The following is a 16,305-nucleotide window of genomic DNA, read 5'->3' as shown; positions in this document are numbered from 1 at the left end:
TCTGGATGCTCTAATGAATCGAATGCAAAAAACCGCATCACGATCCATCTTACTGCACAGATTTCAGAGGTTCAGTGCTTTATTTCCTCGACTATCAGAGAAAGTGAAGGAAAGGTTTGAAAGAACAGCAAATGCGAATTATGAGAAAACTACCAGGAGACATGAAAGTAACAATAATGATATTCAGTTTAATGTTGTGGCGTCTGCTATTGAAAATCCAAATATAAGTGTAAGGAAAATAAGTAATAACCTTGGAGTTTCCAAAAGCTTGACAAATATGATATTGAAGAAGTATAAGTTTCATCCATATCATATTGAAAAACATCAATTTTGCCACTATGCATGTCTTGTTTACTGACGAATTCACATTTTCAAACACATGCTTCCCAATCGTCGCAACTTTCACCACTACGCTGACAATATTCCCAGCTTATTGAGGGAAATAGATCATCAGCATCGTTTCAAAGTGGACGTGTGGGTTGGAATTTGTGGAGAACATATTGTTGGGCCGTACTTTTTTGAAGGCAACTTTAAATGCCAATGTGTATTTGCATTTTTTGTAAAATGAACTTCCCCTTCTTCAGGTACATATGCCCGCTGATTATTTGGTTCAACAATGGTTTCAGCATGATGGTGCCCCTCCACATTCCACTTTGGCTCTAATGTGATTATTTTATTGTTATTATACTTTTCCTATTATCTATTTATCTTTCAGGTTAGACAACACCTAAATCACGTATATACAAACCAGTGGTTAGGTCGTGGTGGTCCAGTTCCTTGGCCCGCACGTTCGCCTCACTTAAATAGTCTGGACTTTTTCTTGTGGAGTTATATCAAGGAACGAGTATACGAAGTACCACTAACGGATATTCAAGACTTAAAAGAAAAGATTCAAAACGAGTTTCTAACTGTAACGCCTCAAATGTTAAGAAATGTCCACATTCATTTTCATCGTAGATTAATGCTTTATATAGAAAACAACGGTGGACAGGTTGAACATTTATTTTAAGTTAGCTTGCGACTATGAGTATTCTTTTTCAAAATTCTATTCATCCAGATTTTTTAATCTCCAATTTAACTAATAACTTTCCTAACTACGGTAACCGTGCTTGATTTTCAATATGATACGGATGAAACTTCTTCTTCGATATTTTATTTGTCAAGCTTTTGAAAACTCTAAAGTTACTACTAATTTCCTGGCACTAATATTTGGATTTTCAACAGCAGACGCCACAACTTTAAACTAAATATTATCGTTGTTACTTTTATGTCTCCTGGTAGATTTCTCAAAATTCGCATTTGCTGTTCATTCAAACCTTTCCTTCACATTTTCAAAACAGTGGGAATCTCTGTAAATTTGGATTATTTGCTTTGTAAATACGTGCTGCTAGCAAACATTTCCCATATTTTGCTAATTCTTAATCACTTGTAGCGATTTTATGGTTTCTTCATTTTATTTACAAATAAATGGTAACTTTCCATAAAGACTTATTTATTAAACTCAAATATCTAAATTTTTCAGTTATTAATTTTTATTTTAAATAGTGTAGTTAGACAACTAATAAATTTAATAAAAATAAATACCCTTACAATATTTTTCCCGACAAAGGAACGGGCGCAAATCCGGTATTTTACATAAAAATGTGTTTTTTTGCAAAAACTACGTAACTTAGGTATAGGGAAAGCTATTAAAAAATTGTAGGGTCTACAGAAAGGCATCTAATGAAATCAGAAAACACAGGGTGTTCTTTTTGAAAAAGTCGAGATTTTTCAAATTTTAAATTATCAGGTTTGGCACGATTTTTTTGTCCCCTGTATATCGCAGGTCAACTTTTGATACGTTTTTTTAAAAGAGCCATCTTCACTCTACAGTTCCTGGAAAAAAAATAATTTCTAGCTGTCATACAATCATAATTATGTCAACTACTAGAAGTGACGAAACATAAGAAAAATAAATGCAAAGTCGATTATTTCGAAATCTATCAATCATAGGCAACTCTGTAGAAGAAAAAATCAAGTCATATCTTTTATTAATCTAGATATTGGACTTACGCGCACTATGTGGCCACGGTGTAGAAGGAAATGGTAGCCGCGGAAACTAGGAAATCTATTGGTATAATATGTGAGGACACATGGGAAGAGAGTGACCAAGAGTCAAGAGATAGAAAGAGAAGTGCGGAAAGAATGCCCATAGGGGTCCAACTGAGGACCGACCCTGTCATGTCATGTCCTTGCTTTGCCCTCACCGTTCTTGCTCTATGATCGTTTCGAGATCAGCTGCGTTACGGATGACAGATTCGTTGCATTTCTGTCCGGAACTGGTCTCAATCGGTTTGTCACTTGGCGACAGTTTCCTCGCCGCGCCACTCGTCTCCTAGGGAGAATGGGAAAGTGGTTGGTCATCCCCTCGTAATGTGTCGTCAGGTCGGTAGCCATCCGCATCGCCTTGAGTAAAGCGATATCCATCACGTCTGGTCTTCCAGCTGTTCCGTGATACGTCGCCCAGGTCCATACCCAATGACGTCCTCATGCATCTCATGCAAAAATTGCAGAAGTACCCTGCCACGGGTTGTGGTGGTCTTCGTATTCCACTCGAGAGATTTCTCGTTAAAATCCTCGATGGTTACGGTTTGCAGCCACTTCTCCGGGACCGCATGCAGGTCATGGTTGATGAGCGGGAGCTGGGGTGGCTGGTAACAGGTCACCACCGCGATGTCACCATGCCGGCGGGTGCGGATCGATACTGCGGCGACTTCCACGTTTTCCAGCTGAGGAACCTGCAATATATGGTGATCTATACCCCACGAGCTGAGTCCATGCTTCCTCCTAGTCCGTCGACATTCCAGGAGGCAAATTCTGAGGGACGTCACACTTTGCAGAGGTCTACGTATTCCTGTCAAAGCATTTTTTAAATAAAGTAGACTTCACATCACCCGGATTTGCGTCAGCATGTTAGTCACATTTGCAGGCTCTGCACCCTTATTGATTTTGGTCCCTCTTTGGGCGTCGCGATGGATTTGTCTTGAGGCATCAGCGAAACTCTTCGCCGCGATCACCTTCGGGGTGTATGTTAACTTAGCTGGCTGCTTGGAGGCTTATTGTTAGTGGTTTCTTGCGGTGTCCGGCTTGCCTTTTTTGACCTCTTTTGGGCCCGTTGTCCCTTGAGAGCGCTTAGTAGCCCTTGGTCGGGTCCTTGAAGGACCTTCGTTTTTTTGGTCGGTTCTTTTTCCCTGCTCGACCCTCTTACGTATTTGACGACGGACTTTGGGCTGTTCAGCCGGCTTTCACCAACTTCGCTGCTTCGCTCTCCATCGGCGTGGGCGACCTCAATATGGTGCCCTCCTCTCGGACACTAGAATTTGCAACATAAATACTGGCGGCTGACGGCTCTCTGGAGGGAATGGGCTTGGTGTCATCGGCTCTGTCACCAATTTGACCAGCCCGATAAGGCAGCCAAAGTCGAACATCTTTAAAAGCTCATCGTGCCAGACCCTGTCGATGGCCTTGGCAACGTCTGGAAAGACTGCACTGGAGAATTATCGGTTGTTGAAATCCGCTTACACAAGTTCCATTAACCCGAAAATCTGCTGCTCGGTTGAGTGTTCGTTACGTAGTCGAACTGCTCATCGGAGATGACTCGCAATTCGTCCGAATTCTCTTGCAGTCTGACCAGGATGATCCTCTCTGCTATCTTCTCTTCTCTCTGCTGTTCATCATCGGCAGGAGACTGACAGGTTTATAGATGGAAGCAAAATTTAGATTTTTAACTGGTTTCGGGAAGAAGATGACATCGGTATCTTCCCACCTGTCGAGGAATCTTCGCAATCTCAGAATGGCGTTGACGATGTTAAGCAGCCGGCTTAGTGAGCCAGATCAGTTATATTTCAAAAATCAATATCTCAGTTATACACTAGGCACAGAAATTAAGGGATATTAAAAAAATCCCTTGTGTGATTTTCAAAGAGTTGTAACTTAGAGGTAAATGGTCGTAGAGAGGATAAAAAAAAGGAAATTGAAGCTTAAAGTGTCTAGTTTTCAGGTCCCATCATTGACTACCGAATGGTACATCACCGAAATCCTTGCACCACATGTCCTGCCCATGCGTAAAAGCATGAGGAATCGTTTCATTCTCATGCAGGATAATGCGCATCTTCATACCGTAAAACGTACGAGAAAATTTCTTCACGCCAACAATGTGGTAAGTCTTAACCACCCACCTATTAGTCCCGATTTGAACCCCATTGGGCATGTTTAGAGCATGCTCGGGCGTCGATGACGACGAGATTATCCGCAATTACAAAATCACCATCAATTGACCCAGGTTCTTTTACAAACTTGGCAAAGAATTACACAACGAGACATCCGGCGGTGCATTAATATGCGAGACCGCTTATAATCGGTGATCAGGAAAAGAGGCGGCTATACCCGATATTAAATTGTGATATACAACGTTAAATCAACCAATTTTTTTGACGTTTGTGAAGCTTGTGGAAAAGTTAAAAAAAAAATTGAAAAATGTAATTTTTCGAAAAAATTTTTAAATTTTTTTTTAGAATCATGAACGTTTTTTGATGAAGAAAAGATGGATTATTGCTAAAAAAACATTTTTAACTTAAAAAAATGAATAAAAAGTGAATTACATATTACATTGATTTTCAACAAAAACGACAAATTTAAACATTCCGGGCACTAAGAAAAAAAAAATTGCAGCGTTTAGAAATCATCAGGGTTTCTTTAAGGACACTTTGAGGTTGAAAAGTTACAGTCACTATCCTTAGTTTATTCATTACTTGCAAACTTATGCCAAGTTATTCAAATATCCCTAATTATCCAATTTTTTACCTTTCTTCTAATCAACATTTTCACTTTAAAATTTTTGTATCAAAAACCAATAATTATGACTTGTAGAGAATACTTTGCAGATTTCAAAACCCTGCTTGGATTTTCTGTACGATAATTATTTCCAGAGTAATTAATTGATTGCCAAAGTTGTAGTATAACACCACCCAAGGTTCGATAAAAAATATGTAAACGTAGTTGTGGCCAAAAATATGTGTGATCGTCATAAGGACTACCTACGTTGTGTGTATCCATTTTTAATTGACCGAAAGGCGCTGGCTACTAACTTTGTAGAGGGGATGTATGGTTTAATTATATAAAACAAAAGCAGAGTAAATACACCTAACTTTTATTGACATACAACAATCTTCAAATTAAACATGTGACAAATAGAAAGAACAACAAAACATTAACAACCATTAAACATAAAAGGAGAGTGCCAGGCTCACCTAGAGCTCCTGCGGGGAAAGAGCATGGCAGAGAAACCCACGATCGTTGCTCTTACCACCCAAATATAAATACAAAAACAACCACTAACCAAAGGCATAAATTAAGAACCTTTGCTAATGAAATTAAAACACAACTTATTTACTGTCTCACTAAATGTCATCTCACTCAAGTCTGACATACACACTTCCAAGTAAAACTGAAGAGGTTTTAGTAACAATAATAGCAACAACAACAACAACAATAATAATAATAATAGCAATAATAATAGGGAAGGTACTGGAGTCCCATACGGGAGGCAATCCAGCTATAGTTGAGATTTCAGGGGAACAACAACAATAATAATAATCATAGGTAAGGTACTGGAGTCCCATACGGGAGGCAATCCAGCTATGAGTTGAGATTTCGGAGAACAACAACAATAATAACAATAATAATAATCATGAGTGAAAATGTTAGTAAATTCAACAAAGCTCTTGCATACGTATGACATAAAGTGAGCACAAGAAATCAAAGAACAACGTAATCAAGATAAAACAAGTTAAATGTGAAACAAAGAAGCTGTTTTGCAATATCTGGGCAGACACGACAATATACATATTTTGACATGTAATAAATAATGAGCAATCGTTAATAATAATTGTAACAATTTTATATTAGAAAAATATACGCCCCTGAGCGTAAGACAATGAAGGCTAAACATATACAGAATTACTATTATGAAACATCTATATTTTACGTATAATGTAATCATGACAAAAACAAGTTAGATGTGAAACAAAGAAGTCGTTATTGTAATGTCTGGCAATCAGGACCATATATATATTTTTAACATGAAATAAATATTGGGCAATCTTTAAGTATAATTATAACAATTTTACCTTAGAAAAATATATGCCCTTGAGCATAAAGCAATGGAAGCTAAACATACAAAGAATTATTATCATGAAACATCTATAAACATCACAATCACAAGATTACATAGAACAATTAACAACAAAGTACTAAAAGAATATTACCTGCTAACTAATATCACTTTAAACAATTAATTTTACACTACTTTGTCACACTGCCCGCCGATCGTCTCACTGTTCGCACTTCAACTGCCTATCTTCAACTAACTATTTAGGCTTCCTTCCAGAATTTCCTACCTAAGTGCTTGTTTTTTGTGCTTCCTTCTATCGACCGTTAATATTACTTTTTCATTGTTATACAACACCCATGTAGCAGGTGACGTGGAAGTTGATAAGATAAGTACGGTTTTGCACAAAGTCAAAAATGTTTTTTTGCTGTGACCACAACTCAGCGACAAATCATCGTACAAGGCTTCGGAATCGCTCAAATTGGGGAGAATTAAATTATCTAAGAGATTTATAGTGAAATTACCAAAAAAATTTTTTTAAATTCATAGGCATTTTTAAAGAAAAGCAAAACTTTACATTCTTTCGTTGATTTTCTTATGATTACTCAAAAACTGCTGATGCTAAAAATCTCCAGACCCGAAAACTAGACACTTGAAGCTTCAATTTCCTATTTTTTATTCTCTCTACGATCATTTCTTCCCTCCAAATTAAAGCTATTTGAAAATCGCCCAAAATTTTGGGATCTTTTTAATATCCCTTAACTTCTGTGCCTGGTGTACTTGAACTTAGAAAAACCAAATTTGGTATACGGTGTGAGTGTACCAATAGCACTAATCGATAGTAAGTAGAGTTCAATTAAAGCATCTATTTAAGCATTTTAAAGGGTTGTCTAGAAAGGCAGGCAAACTCCGCTGACACGGAGTTTGACCTTTCTCTCGGGCCTTCAGCCCGAGCACCGCTCCGCGGTGCTTTCCTCGCTGGTTAGTAAATATTCTTTGATTTTTAAACGCACTGTATATAAAAGTATGAGGAGAATGTTTTTCAAAAAAGAGTAGGCCCCGTAGAATAAGAAAAGTTTCTTGCAAACTTCCGAAAAGGCATCTGGTTAGTAAATATAAATTTTTTTATCCAAAGACTACGTAGGTAAGGCAGAAATGGTAAAAAATAAAATTAAGACATCTGCTTGATAAATATACAAATTTTCATTAAAAGACTGTAGTAAATAGACAAAGCTAAAAGTGAAAAGAAATAAACCTGCTTAATTCTATAGAACATCTATTATATGGATTTTTAAAAAAGCGACTTTTCTTCAAAAGATTTAAAGAAAAAATTAACAAAATGAATAAGGGAAAATCTGGTACACCTGTATCAGTTTTATGGAACATCCTGTACATAAATTGCACGAAACACCTGGTTAGTCGTGTTTTTCATAAAAATATTGCAGACTTCAGTACAAAATATAGAAAAGGAAAAAACATTAAGGAATGTTTCGTTCTATTGGTCATAAATACTCAGTATAAAAATTCAAAAAGACAACTGGTTAATAAGTATACAATTTTTCATTAAAAGACTTTAGTAAATAAAGACAAAGTTAAAAGTGAAAAGGATAAAAATTGACCGTTTCAGATATGGATCAATTTTATGGAACACCCAGTACATATATGGATTTTCTAAAAAGCGGCTGGTCAGTAAATATACAACTTCAAAAGATTTCATGAAAAAATTAACAAAATGAATCAGAGAAAATCTGGTCCATCTGTGTCAGTTTTATGAAACATCCTGTACATAAATTGCAAGAAACACCTGGTTAGTAGAATATAAGGTTTTTCATAAAAATATTGTCGACTTCAGTACAAAATATAGAAAAGGAAAAAACATTCTATTCGTAATTTTAATCTGCATCAGAATTGTAGAATACTCAGTATAAAAATTCAAAAAGACAACTGGTTAATAAGTATACAATTTTTCATTAAAAGACTTTAGTAAATAAAGACAAAGTTAAAAGTGAAAAGGAACAAACCTGTGTCAGTTCTATGAAACATCCTGTACATGAATTGCAAAAAACACCTGGTTAGTCGGGTTTTTCATAAAAATATTGCAGACTTCAGTACAAAATATAGAAAAGGAAAAAACATTAAGGAATGTTTCGTTCTATTGGTCATAAATACTCAGTATAAAAATTCAAAAAGACAACTGGTTAATAAGTATACAATTTTTCATTAAAAGACTTTAGTAAATAAAGACAAAGTTAAAAGTGAAAAGGAACAAACCTGTGTCAGTTCTATGAAACATCCTGTACATGAATTGCAAAAAACACCTGGTTAGTCGGGTTTTTCATAAAAATATTGCAGACTTCAGTACAAAATATAGAAAAGGAAAAAACATTAAGGAATGTTTCGTTCTATTGGTCATAAATACTCAGTATAAAAATTCAAAAAGACAACTGGTTAATAAGTATACAATTTTTCATTAAAAGACTTTAGTAAATAAAGACAAAGTTAAAAGTGAAAAGGATAAAAATTGACCGTTTCAGATATGGATCAATTTTATGGAACACCCAGTACATATATGGATTTTCTAAAAAGCGGCTGGTCAGTAAATATACAACTTCAAAAGATTTCATGAAAAAATTAACAAAATGAATCAGAGAAAATCTGGTCCATCTGTGTCAGTTTTATGAAACATCCTGTACATAAATTGCAAGAAACATTTGACACCGTGTGTAGAAATATCTATTTGAAAATTTAGGTAGGTAGTGAAATGAGAAAAAAATCCTAGTCCGCCTGTGTCATTTTTATGAAACACTCAGTATATAAATTTGCAAAATGACTCTGAGTTCTACAATATAAGATTTTTTATAAAAATATTGCGACAATAAATTTCTGAAATATACAGAAGTCTCTAGACCGATAATTTTGACTTGGGTCAGTTATGTAGAACATGCAGTATATGGATTTTCAAAAAACCCTTTGGTTAGCAACTATATAACTTTTCATGAAAAGATTTAAAAAAAAATATTATTACATTCCCCCTTTAATACCTCCAATTTGTACAAAAATTCTATATAAACAAAGAGTGCTTATGCTCTTATTCGTTAATAATAATTAATTAAAATTAGTCGTACAAATATGTATTGTTAAAAGAAGAGAAATTCAATTTAATTCGCGCGATACTTGAAGTTTTAAGAACGAAGCATTAGCCCGCACCAGCTCTATCTCTCTCACACACGTCTATGCCATTGCCGTTTATATTGGCAAAATGACAGTTGGGCGAATCCAGTAGTTTATAAGTTCTATGGTCCCGTCTGGTTTCCTAACCTAAATTACTTACGGAATACGTCAAATATCAATTAGTATTTTCCTTCCATCGGTCTATGGTTCGTTGTGATTTTCTAACCTCAATTGGAAACGTCAAATATAGTGAAATTTATTTTGACGTTTCTATCTGACATTCTTCGTGATTTTTAGATTTTCGTCGATTTGCGTTCGAGATTCTTTGAATCTCCATTTCGCTTATAAAGTGGCCGTTGGTACATTTGAAAACGCGAATATAAAGTTGCAAATATTTCATTAAGCGACGAAGGGAGATGAGGCGTATGCCGCTTCAGATCTCGCGGAGAAACCCAGCCCGTCCGCTAAAATGCTAGTTTTCCAATCTGGTTTGAGAGTAAGCGCGTAGTGTCGTCGTTCACAGCTGAAGTAATCAACAATTTTTGTAATGTTAAATTTGCTTTTTTCTAACACAAAGTCGTCTCGCGAAAGATACGAATGCAAAATAGTAATTAACGAAGCAAATTGTACTAATACAAAGGTTGAAGGGTTTAGGTACTATGGATTGGTTTAAAATTATGCAGTTTTAGAGGGCAAGTACTTACGTTAATTCGGGGAACAGATATCGTAATCGTAGGCATATCAAACGGTAGAGCTAGAAAATGTAAATAACAACCTAACCTAATAATAAGAAATACCTGTATATGTCGTGGCATAGCAATGTATTAAGGTTAAAAAAAGGCCTAGTAAGGTAAAATAACAGTTCGCCGCGACCCCACAGACGTCTTTCGCATTTGGCGTGAAATTATTTTGACATAATTAATCTGACGTTTCTAACGACATTCGAATTTTCTCCGAGTGGGCGTGTCTTAAAGCTTCAATCTTTACGGCTTGTGAAATGGTCGTCTGTCGTCGAGGGGACCCCAAAAAGAGGCAAAATTATGTATGAAAACGCGAAAAAACGTCACAAAAATGCCCCCGAACGACTAAGGAGGAACGACTGAGTATCTGTGCCAAGTAGCACGCCGTTTCGAGACTCGCGGAGAAGGAATTTTGTGGCGCAAATATCACATTTTTCGGCCTTCCTAGACAGTGCATTTTAACGTATTTACGGCCGCATTTCGAATCCCGCGTTTGATTTCGCGGAAAGTTGTACATAAAAAGTTGGAAGAAGGAACCCGGTCGATAAATATGAGTATTTTGGACACTGTTTTAAATAAAATAACGTAGAAATAAGGGGAAATAGAAAATAAAAAAGCCGTACCCGCGCGCGATTCGGGGCGATCGGCGACCGTCAGATTTCAGCGGGAGGGCGTGTCGGACTATCGCTTTTCACACAAAAATTGGGCCCCGCCCCTCGCAGAGCCCGAAGAGAACTCAAAATTCACCTCGAAGACGGCAAAAAATCGCCATCAAAATACGACGTTCGGACGGAGGAAGGCAGGCGGGGGGCTTGGCCCCCCGCGGTTCGCCGCTGCACGGCTCCCTCGAAAAGCCTTCGAGTCTGGAAATCGGCGCTTTTTCGGGGCGATCGTGCGACGCAGACGGAACTATCAGATTTTAATATATATTGACTAGAAACGTAGGCAAGTCAGCTTCGCCGAGTTGACGTTTCTCTCGGGCCTTCGGCCCTCGAGCGGCGCTGCGGGCCGCCTAGGCTCCGCTTCGCGAAGCACTGTCTTGTGCTAATGTTTTTTAAATCGTCAACGCCACCATCCACGTTACCATCATCTACATCACCATCATCTACAGCATAATCATCTACAGCACCATCATCCACATCACCATCATCTACATCATCATCTACATCACCATAATCTTCAGCACTATAATCTCCAGCACTATCATCTACATCACCATCATCTGCATCACCATCATCTACATCGCTATCATCTACATCGCTATCATCTACATCACCATCATCCATATCGCTATCATCAACATCACCATAATCTACATCGCTATTATCTACATCGCCATCATCTACATCTAAATCACCATCGTCTACATCACTATCATTTACATCGCCATGATCTACATCACCATTATCTACATCACCAAAATCTACATCGCCATCATCTACACCACCATAATCTACATCACAATCATCTACACCACCATCATCTACATCACCAGCGTCTACATCGCCATTATCTACATTGCCATTAATTACATCATCTACATCACCACCATCTACATTATTATCACCATTCAAATGTGGGTCGATTTTGTGAAACATTCTGTGTGGAAAGTTTTAAAATGGCACCTGGTTAGTAAATAAAAAAAAATTATGAATAGGCTTTACTAAATAAAGTAGAACAAATAAATATGATGAGTAATCGACGGGGTGTGTCCTGGATCAATTTTATAGAATATGAAGTATACTGTAAAGCTTCAAAAAACATATTATAAAATTGTTCATCAAAAGACCTCAAAAAAATAAAGTAGAATGGAATAAAAAGAATATGAATACATTTGAACACCTGCATCTCTGACCTAGCTCAATTTTGTTGGAACATTCGGTATAAAAATTATCAAAATAGCATCGTGTTGGTAAATGCAAAGTTTTTCATCAATGAATTTTACCAAAGAAAGTAGGAAAAGGTACAAAGGGTAAAAAAATATCTGGTCTACCGCCTTTTTGTTTTGGGTTCAATTCTGATGTAGATCATTTTGTACATCCAGTATAAACTTCCAAAAGGATATCTAGTTAGTAAATATACAATTTTTTATTCAAAGACTTCAGTACGTAGGTAAGGACAAATGGGGAAAAAATAAAGCAAGTTTCACTGTCTCCTAATTTTTAAGTGGATGATTGTTTGGAACATCCAGTATGAACTTTCAAAAAAGTATATGGTTAATAAATATACAATTTGTTATTCAATGACTTCAGTGCGTAGGTAAGGCAGAAATAGGAAAAAAATAAGTTTCACTGTCTCCTAATTTTTAAGTGGACCATTTTTTCGAACATCCAGTATAAATTTCCAAAAAAGTATATGGTTAGTAAATATACAATTTTTCATTCAAAGACTTCAGTACGTAGGTAAGGCAGAAATGGGAAAAAAATAAGTTAAGTTTCACTGTCTCCTAATTTTTAAGTGGATAATTTTTTGGAACATCCAGTATAAACTTCCAAATTTTTCATTCAGACTTCAGTACGTAGGTAAGGCAGAAATGGGGAAAAAATAAGTTAAGTTTCACTGTCTCCTGATTTTTAAGTTGATCATTTTTTGGAACATCCAGTATAAACTTCCAAAAAAGTATATGGTTAGTAAATATACAATTTTTCAATCAAAGACTCCAGTACGTAGGTAAGGCAGAAAAGGGAAAAAATAAGTTAAGTTTTTCACTGTCTCCTGATTTTTAAGTGGATATTTTTTGGAACATCCAGTATAAACTTCCAAAAAAGTATATGGTTAGTAAATATACAATTTTCCATTCAAAGACTTCAGTACGTAGGTAAGGCAGAAATGGGAAAAAATAAGTTAACTTTCACTTTCTCCTAATTTTGAAGTGGATCATTTTTTGGAACATCCAGTATACACTTCCAAAAAGGTATCTTGTTAGTAAATATACAATTTTTCATTAAAAGCTTTCAGTAAGTAAAAATAAAGTTGAAAGAGAAAGGAAAATTTTGTCAGCTTTATGAAACATCCAGTACAAAACATCTGGATAATAAGATATGATTTGTCATAAAAATGTTGCCATCAATAAATTTCTGAAATATATAGAAGCCTCTGGACGATAATTCTGACCCGGGTCAATTTATGTAGAACATCCAGTATATGGATTTTCAAAGAAAGCGTCTGGTTAGTAACTATATAGATTTTCATCAAGAGACTTCAATAAATAACGTAGGAAAGTGGGTAGTGAAATGCGAAAAAAATCCTAGTCCGCCTGTTTCATTTTGATGAAACACTCAGTATATAAATTATCAAAATACTTCACAGTTCTACAATATAAGATTTTTCATAAAAATATTGCCATCGACAAATTTCTGAAATATACACAATCCTCTGGACCGATAATTCTGACCTGGCTCAATTTTGTGGAACATTCAGTATATGGATTTTCCAAAAAGCAAATGGTCAGTTTTCTTCAAAACGTGTCAGTAGAGAAAGTAAAAAAGTAAAAAGATTAGAGAAGCCTACTCCACCTGTGTCAGCTTTATGAAACATCNGACCGATAATTCTGACCTGGCTCAATTTTGTGGAACATTCAGTATATGGATTTTCCAAAAAGCAAATGGTCAGTTTTCTTCAAAACGTGTCAGTAGAGAAAGTAAAAAAGTAAAAAGATTAGAGAAGCCTACTCCACCTGTGTCAGCTTTATGAAACATCTAGTACAAAGCATCTGGTTACTAAGATATGATTTTTCATAAAAATATTGTCATCAATAAATTTCTGAAATATACAGAAGCCTCTGGACTGATAATTCTCACCTGGGTCAATTTATGTAGAACATCCAGTATATGGATTTTCAAAAAAAGCGCCTGATTAGTAACTAAAACTATAAATTTTTATCAAGAGATTTTAATTAATAATGTAGGAAAGAAGGTAGTGAAATGAGAAAAAAATCCTTGTCCGCCAGTGTCATTTTTAGGAAATAGTCAGTATATAAATTTGAAAAATGCTTCTGAGTTCTACAATATAAGAATCTTCATAAAAATATTGCCATCAATAAATTTCTGAAATATACAGAAGCCTCTGGACCGATAATTCTCACCTGGGTCAATTTATGTAGAACATCCAGTATATGGATTTTCAAAAAAAGCGCCTGATTAGTAACTAAAACTATAAATTTTTATCAAGAGATTTTAATTAATAATGTAGGAAAGAAGGTAGTGAAATGAGAAAAAAATCCTTGTCCGCCAGTGTCATTTTTAGGAAATAGTCAGTATATAAATTTGAAAAATGCTTCTGAGTTCTACAATATAAGAATCTTCATAAAAATATTGCCATCAATAAATTTCTGAAATATACAGAAGCCTCTGGACCGATAATTCTCACCTGGGTCAATTTATGTAGAACATCCAGTATATGGATTTTCAAAGAAAGCATCTGCTTAGTAACTAAAACTATAAATTTTTATCAAGAGATTTCAATTAATAATGTAGGAAAGTGGGTAGTGAAATGAGAAAAAAATCCTTGTCCGCCTGTGTCATTTTTAAGAAACAGTCAGTATATACATTTGCAAATTGCTTCTGAGTTCTACAATATAAGATTCTTCATAAAAATATTGCCGTCTATAAATTTCTAAAATATACAGAAGCCTCTGGACCGATAATTCTCACCTGGCTCAATTTATGTAGAACATCGAGTATATGGATTTTCAATGAAAGCGTCTGGTTAGTAACTATATAAATTTTCATCAAGAGATTTCAATAAATAATGTAGGAAAGTGGGTAGTGAAATGAGAAAAAAATCCTTGTCCGCCTGTGTCATTTTTAAGAAACAGTCAGTATATAAATTTGCAAAATGCTTCCGATTTCTACAATACAAGATTCTTCATAAAAATATTGCCATCAATAAATTTCTGAAATATACAGAAGCCTCTGAACCGATAATTCGGACCTGGGTCAATTTATGTAGAACATCCACTATATGAATTTTCAAAGAAAGCGTCTTGTTAGTAACTATACATTTTCATCAAAAGATTTCAATTAATAATGTAGGAAAGTAGGTAGTGAAATGAGAAAAAAATCCTTGTCCGCCTGTGTCATTTTTAGGAAACAGTCAGTATATAAATTTGCAAAATGCTTCTGAGGTGTATAATATAAGATTTTTCATAAAAATATTGTCATTAATAAATTTCTGAAATATACAGAAGCCTCTGGACGATAATTCTGACCCGTGTCAATTTATGTAGAACATCCAGTATATGGATTTTCAAAGAAAGCGTCTGGTTAGTAACTATATAAATTTTCATCAAGAGATTTCAATAAATAATGTAGGAAAGTGGGTAGTGAAATGAGAAAAAAATCCTTGTCCGCCTGTGTCATTTTTAAGAAACAGTCAGTATATAAATTTGCAAAATGCTTCCGAGTTCTACAATACAAGATTCTTCATAAAAATATTGCCATCAATAAATTTCTGAAATATACAGAAGCCTCTGAACCGATAATTCGGACCTGGGTCAATTTATGTAGAACATCCACTATATGAATTTTCAAAGAAAGCGTCTTGTTAGTAACTATACATTTTCATCAAAAGATTTCAATTAATAATGTAGGAAAGTAGGTAGTGAAATGAGAAAAAAATCCTTGTCCGCCTGTGTCATTTTTAGGAAACAGTCAGTATATAAATTTGCAAAATGCTTCTGAGGTGTATAATATAAGATTTTTCATAAAAATATTGTCATTAATAAATTTCTGAAATATACAGAAGCCTCTGGACGATAATTCTGACCCGTGTCAATTTATGTAGAACATCCAGTATATGGATTTTCAAAGAAAGCGTCTGGTTAGTAACTATATAAATTTTCATCGAGAGATTTCAATAAATAATGTAGGACAGTGGGTAGTGAAATGAGAAAAAAGTCCTAGTCCGCCTGTTTCATTTTTATGAAACACTCAGTATATAAATTTGCAATATGCTTCTGAGTTCTACAATATAAGATTTCTCATAAAAATATTGCCATTAATAAATTTCTGAAATATACAAAATCCTCTGGACCGATAATTCTTTATGTAGAACATCCAGTATATGTATGTTCAAAGAAAGCGTCTGGTTAGTAACTATAAATTTTCATCAAGAGATTTCAATAAATAATGTAGGAAAGTTGGTAGTGAAATGAGAAAAAGTCCTTGTCCGCCTGTGTCATTTTTATGAAACACTCAGTATATAAATTTGCAAAATGCTTCTGAGTTCTACAATATAAGATTCCTC

At 35.1% G+C, this 16,305-nt stretch overlaps 1 protein-coding gene across 1 annotated transcript; it reads right to left on the bottom strand.

Moving 5' to 3' along the window:
* Positions 1 to 11,009: 11,009 nt before the first annotated feature.
* Positions 11,010 to 11,657, bottom strand: LOC108913542 (prostatic spermine-binding protein-like). The gene is made up of 3 exons (XM_018719106.1): positions 11,552 to 11,657; positions 11,417 to 11,497; positions 11,010 to 11,281 (listed from the first exon to the last, which is right to left on the bottom strand). Exons 1-3 carry the CDS (start codon positions 11,655 to 11,657, stop codon positions 11,010 to 11,012), a joined length of 459 nt encoding a protein of 152 aa, XP_018574622.1.
* Between the last annotated feature and the right edge of the window lie 4,648 nt (positions 11,658 to 16,305).

This window comes from Anoplophora glabripennis, unplaced genomic scaffold (genome assembly GCF_000390285.2).
Source record: "Anoplophora glabripennis isolate ALB-LARVAE unplaced genomic scaffold, Agla_2.0 scaffold853, whole genome shotgun sequence".
NCBI classification, from domain to species: domain Eukaryota; kingdom Metazoa; phylum Arthropoda; class Insecta; order Coleoptera; family Cerambycidae; genus Anoplophora; species Anoplophora glabripennis.
This window is presented reverse-complemented; position numbering and strand designations above follow the sequence as displayed.

What these genes read in the sequence shown, in the direction of transcription:
- LOC108913542 (XM_018719106.1), bottom strand. Translation starts at nt 11,657, where the DNA reads ATGTTTCACAAAATCGACCCACATTTGAATGGTGATAATAATGTAGAT. An exon ending in TAATGGCGATGTAGACGCTG is followed by an intron (nt 11,498 to 11,551) that starts GTGATGTAGATG and finishes ATGGTGGTGTAG; the next exon opens with ATGATGGCGATGTAGATTTT. An exon ending in TGATAGTGATGTAGACGATG is followed by an intron (nt 11,282 to 11,416) that starts GTGATTTAGATG and finishes ATGGTGATGCAG; the next exon opens with ATGATGGTGATGTAGATGAT.